This window comes from Oncorhynchus tshawytscha, unplaced genomic scaffold, assembly GCF_018296145.1.
Source record: "Oncorhynchus tshawytscha isolate Ot180627B unplaced genomic scaffold, Otsh_v2.0 Un_contig_3521_pilon_pilon, whole genome shotgun sequence".
NCBI lineage: Eukaryota > Metazoa > Chordata > Actinopteri > Salmoniformes > Salmonidae > Oncorhynchus > Oncorhynchus tshawytscha.
The window spans coordinates 76,501-82,500 of NW_024609370.1; the positions used below are offsets into that span (position 1 = coordinate 76,501).

A 6,000-nucleotide genomic window follows, 5' to 3' on the forward strand; every position below is an offset into this window, starting at 1 on the left:
GAGTTGAACCAACAGAGGACCACCGTGTTATGTTTGGGTGGTCCTGGGAGTTGAACCAACAGAGGACCACCGTGTTATGTTTGGGTGGTCCTGGGAGTTGAACCAACCACCGTGTTATGTTTGGGTGGTCCTGGGAGTTGAACCAGAGGACCACCGTGTTATGTTTGGGTGGTCCTGGGAGTTGAACCAACAGAGGACCACCGTGTTATGTTTGGGTGGTCCTGGGAGTTGAACCAACAGAGGACCACCGTGTTATGTTTGGGTGGTCCTGGGAGTTGAACCAACAGAGGACCACCGTGTTATGTTTGGGTGGTCCTGGGAGTTGAACCAACAGAGGACCACCATGTTATGTTTGGGTGGTCCTGGGAGTTGAACCAACAGAGGACCACCGTGTTATGTTTGGGTGGTCCTGGGAGTTGAACCAACAGAGGACCACCGTGTTATGTTTGGGTGGTCCTGGGAGTTGAACCAACAGAGGACCACCGTGTTATGTTTGGGTGGTCCTGGGAGTTGAACCAACAGAGGACCACCATGGATGAATTGAATAATTTATTGTGTGTTCTATTTCCTGCAGCTGTGGGTAATCCCCAGCCTATTGGGCAGCTCTGTGCTGCACTTCCTGTCTGAGGACCAATGGGAGCGCGTCTCAGCCTGGCTCTATGGGGCGGGGCTCACCTCCCTCTTCCTCATCTCGACTCTGTTCCACACGGTGACCTGGAAGAAAAGCCACCTACGGTACACACATACAGTCACGCACACAAACACATTTTATTTATCTCTCCCTCTCCCACCCTCTCCCCCCCCCCTTCCCTCTTCCTCTCTCCCCCCCCCTCTCTCTCCCTCCCCCCCCTCTCTCTCCCCCTCTCTCCCACCTCCCCCATCTCTCTCCCCCTCTCCCCCTCTCTCCCACCTCCCCCCATCTCTCTCCCCCCCTCCCTCTCTCTCTCTCCCTCTCTCTCAAAAACTCCCCCTCTCCCTCCCCCTCTCCCTCCCTCCCCTCTCTCCCCTCCTCCTCTCCCCCTCTCTCTCTCCCCCTGTCCCTCTCCCCCTCTCTCTCTCCCCCCTGTCCCTCTCCCCCTCTCTCTCTCCTTCCCCCTCTCCCCCTCTCCCTCTCTCTCTCCCCTCCCCTCTCTCTCCCTCTCCCCCTGTCTCTCTCTCTCCCCCTCTCCCCCTCCCCCCCCCCATCTCTCTCCCCTCTCCCTCTCTCTCTCTCCCTCTCTCTTAAAAACTCCCCCTCTCCCTCCCCCTCTCCCTCCCTTCTCTCCCTCCTCCTCTCCCCCCTCTCTCCCCTGTCCCTTTAACCCCCTCTCTCTCTCCATTCTCCCTCTCCCCTTCTCTCTCCCTTCCCCCTCTCTCTCTCTCCCTCTTCTCCCCCTCTCTCTCTCCTTCCCCCTGTCTCTCTCTACCTCTCTCTCCCCCTCCCCTCTCTCTCCCTCCCTCTCTGGGAGAGGATCAGGGTTATATTAATGTAATGGTGTTGTCATTACAGAGATGGTAGTGTTTGTCTCTGCAGGGTGTAAAGATATTCTCATGTTTTAACAGGGTTATTCTATGGGTCTGATGTTATAACAGGGTTATTCTATGGGTCTGATGTTATAACAGGGTTATTCTATGGGTCTGATGTTATAACAGGGTTATTCTATGGGTCTGATGTTATAACAGGGTTATTATATGGATCTGATGTTATAACAGGGTTATTCTATGGGTCTGGTGTTATAACAGGGTTATTATATGGATCTGATGTTATAACAGGGTTATTCTATGGGTCTGATGTTATAACATGGTTATTCTATGGGTCTGATGTTATAACAGGGTTATTCTATGGGTCTGATGTTATAACAGGGTTATTCTATGGGTCTGATGTTATAACAGGGTTATTCTATGGGTCTGGTGTTATAACAGGGTTATTCTATGGGTCTGATGTTATAACAGGGTTATTATATGGGTCTGATGTTATAACAGGGTTATTCTATGGGTCTGATGTTATAACAGGGTTATTCTATGGGTCTGATGTTATAACAGGGTTATTCTATGGGTCTGATGTTATAACAGGGTTATTCTATGGGTCTGATGTTATAACAGGGTTATTCTATGGGTCTGATGTTATAACAGGGTTATTCTATGGGTCTGATGTTATAACAGGGTTATTCTATGGGTCTCGTGTTATAACAGGGTTATTCTATGGGTCTGGTGTTATAACAGGGTTATTCTATGGGTCTGGTGTTATAACAGGGTTATTCTATGGGTCTGATGTTATAACAGGGTTATTCTATGGGTCTGATGTTATAACAGGGTTATTCTATGGGTCTGGTGTTATAACAGGGGTATTCTATGGGTCTGATGTTATAACAGGGGTATTCTATGGATTTGATGTTATAACAGGGTTATTCTATGGGTCTCGTGTTTTAACAGGGTTATTCTATGGGTCTGGTGTTATAACAGGGGTATTCTATGGGTCTGGTGTTATAACAGGGGTATTCTATGGGTCTGATGTTATAACAGGGTTATTCTATGGGTCTGGTGTAAAGATATTATCATGTTATAACAGGGTTATTCTATGGGTCTGGTGTAAAGATATTATCATGTTATAACAGGGTTATTCTATGGGTCTGATGTAAAGATATTATCATGTTATAACAGGGTTATTCTATGGGTCTGGTGTAAAGATATTATCATGTTATAACAGGGTTATTCTATGGGTCTGGTGTTATAACAGGGTTATTCTATGGGTATGATGTTATAACAGGGTAATTCTATGGGTCTGATGTTATAACAGGGTTATTCTATGGGTCTGGTGTTATAACAGGGTTATTCTATGGGTCTGGTGTAAAGATATTATCATGTTATAACAGGGTTATTCTATGGGTCTGATGTAAAGATATTATCATGTTATAACAGGGTTGTAGTGTATACTGTGGATCGTTGTTTCCACATTTTTATTTAACCTTTATTTAACGAGGCAAGTCAGTTAAGAATAAATTCTAATTTACAATGACTGCCTACCGGGGAACAGTGGGTTAACTGCCTACAGGGGAACAGTGGGTTAACTGCCTGCCGGGGAACAGTGGGTTAACTGCCTACCGGGGAACAGTGGGTTAACTGCCTACCGGGGAACAGTGGGTTAACTGCCTACCGGGGAACAGTGGGTTAACTGCCTACCGGGAACAGTGGGTTAACTGCCTACAGGGGAACAGTGGGTTAACTGCCTACAGGGGAACAGTGGGTTAACTGCCTACCGGGGAACAGTGAGTTAACTGCCTACCGGGGAACAGTGGGTTAACTGCCTACAGGGGAACAGTGGGTTAACTGCCTACAGGGGAACAGTGGGTTAACTGCCTACAGGGGAACAGTGGGTTAACTACCTACCGGGAACAGTGGGTTAACTGCCTACAGGGGAACAGTGGGTTAACTGCCTACAGGGGAACAGTGGGTTAACTGTCTACCGGGGAACAGTGGGTTAACTGCCTACCGGGGAACAGTGGGTTAACTGCCTAGAGGGGAACAGTGGGTTAACTGCCTACAGGGGATCAGTGGGTTAACTGCCTACAGGGGATCAGTGGGATAACTGCCTACCGGGGAACAGTGGGTTAACTATCTACTGGGGGAACAGTGGGTTAACTGCCTACCGGGGAACAGTGGGTTAACTGCCTTGTTCAGGGGAACAGTGGGTTAACTGCCTACCGGGGAACAGTGGGTTAACTGCCTACCGGGAACAGTGGGTTAACTGCCTTGTTCAGGGGCAGAACGACAGATTTTTACCTTGTCAGTTCGGGGATTCTATCCAGCAACATTTCGGTTACTGGCCCAACTCTCTAACTACTAGGCTACCTGCCGACCTGTCTATAAGGTTAGGGATAGGTAGTGTATATGGTTAATGACAGCAGGTTGTATAATCAGGCTACCTGCCCACCTGTCTATAAGGTTAGGGATAGGTAGTGGGTTAATAGGTTGTCAGGCTACCTGCCCACCTGTCTATAAGGTTAGGGATAGGTAGTGTATATGGTTAATGACAGCAGGTTGTATAATCATGTTCTGTATCTCTCCAGGTCTGTGGAGCACTGTTTCCACATGTGTGACAGAATGGTGATCTATTTCTTCATAGCAGCCTCCTACGCCCCCTGGTGAGTCGGAGGTGCTACTGCAGCCTCATTGTCTCACTAGACGACACTACTGTCTCTATAGACTACACTACTGTCTCTATAACTACACTACTGTCTCTATAACTACACTACTGTCTATATAACTAGACTACATTACTGTGTCTATCTCTATAGTCCAGAGCTCCTCCACAGTCTTCAGTTGTCATAGCAGCAAAGGTGGGACCAACTCCACAGTAAAAATTTCACCATGCTTTATGGGGCAGGACACTCAACAACCACAGCACTCACACAAATGACTGATGATTGGCTGAGAGAAATTGATGATAAAATGATTGTGGGGGCTGTCTTGTTAGACTAGAGTGCAGCTTTTGACATTATCGATCATAGTCTGCTGCTGGAAAAACGTATGTGTTATGGCTTTACACCCACTGCTATAATGTGGATAAACAGTTACCTGACTACAGCATCATATACTGGACTACACTAGTATGGACTACACTAGTCTGGACTACAGCATCATATACTGGACTACATTAGTCTGGACTACAGCATCATATCTGGACTACACTAGTATGGACTACAGCATCATATACTGGACTACACTAGTCTGGACTACACTAGTCTGGACTACAGCATCATATACTGGACTACACTAGTATGGACTACACTAGTCTGGACTACAGCATCATATACTGGACTACACTAGTATGGACTACAGTAGTCTGGACTACAGCATCATATACTGGACTACACTAGTATGGACTACAGCATCATATACTGGACTACACTAGTATGGACTACAGCATCATATACTGGACTACACTAGTCTGGACTACACTAGTCTGGACTACAGCATCATATACTGGACTACACTAGTATGGACTACAGCATCATATACTGGACAACACGAGTATGGACTACAGCATCATATACTGGACTACACGAGTATGGACTACAGCATCATATACTGAACTACACTAGTCTGGACTACAGCATCATAGTCTGGACTACACTAGCCTGGACTACAACATCATATACTGGACTACACTAGCCTGGACTACAGCATCATATACTGGACTACACTAGTCTGGACTACAGCATCATAGTCTGGACTACAGCATCATAGTCTGGACTACACTAGTCTGGACTACAGCATCATAGTCTGGACTACACTAGTCTGGACTACATCATCATATACTGGACTACACTAGTCTGGACTACAGCATCATAGTCTGGACTACAGCATCATAGTCTGGACTACACTAGTCTGGACTACACTAGTCTGGACTACAGCATCATAGTCTGTACTACACTAGTCTGGACTACACTAGTCTGGACTACAGCATCATAGTCTGTACTACACTAGTCTGGACTACACTAGTCTGGACTACACTAGTCTGGACTACAGCATCATAGTCTGGACTACACTAGTCTGGACTACAGCATCATAGTCTACTACACTAGTCTGGACTACACTAGTCTGGACTACATCATCATATACTGGACTACACTCGTCTGGACTACAGCATCATAGTCTGGACTACACTAGTCTGGACTACACTAGTCTGGACTACATCATCATATACTGGACTACACTCGTCTGGACTACAGCATCATAGTCTGGACTACACTAGTCTGGACTACACTAGTCTGGACTACATCATCATATACTGGACTACACTCGTCTGGACTACAGCATCATAGTCTGGACTACACTCGTCTGGACTACAGCATCATAGTCTGGACTACACTAGTCTGGACTACACTAGTCTGGACTACAGCATCATAGTCTGTACTACACTAGTCTGGACTACACTAGTCTGGACTACACTAGTCTGGACTACAGCATCATAGTCTGGACTACACTAGTCTGGACTACAGCATCATAGTCTACTACACT

The 6,000-nt window shown here is 46.6% G+C and overlaps 1 protein-coding gene across 1 annotated transcript in view; it reads left to right on the top strand.

Annotated features, from left to right (window-relative positions):
- LOC121844672 (monocyte to macrophage differentiation factor 2-like) overlaps positions 1 to 6,000 on the top strand; it is a 40,542-nt gene that overhangs the window by 27,666 nt on the left and 6,876 nt on the right. Inside the window, exons 3-4 of the mRNA XM_042315027.1 lie at positions 575 to 735; positions 4,047 to 4,121. Of these exons, the coding sequence (XP_042170961.1) occupies positions 575 to 735; positions 4,047 to 4,121 (236 nt within the window). The remainder of the gene's footprint in view (positions 1 to 574; positions 736 to 4,046; positions 4,122 to 6,000) is intronic.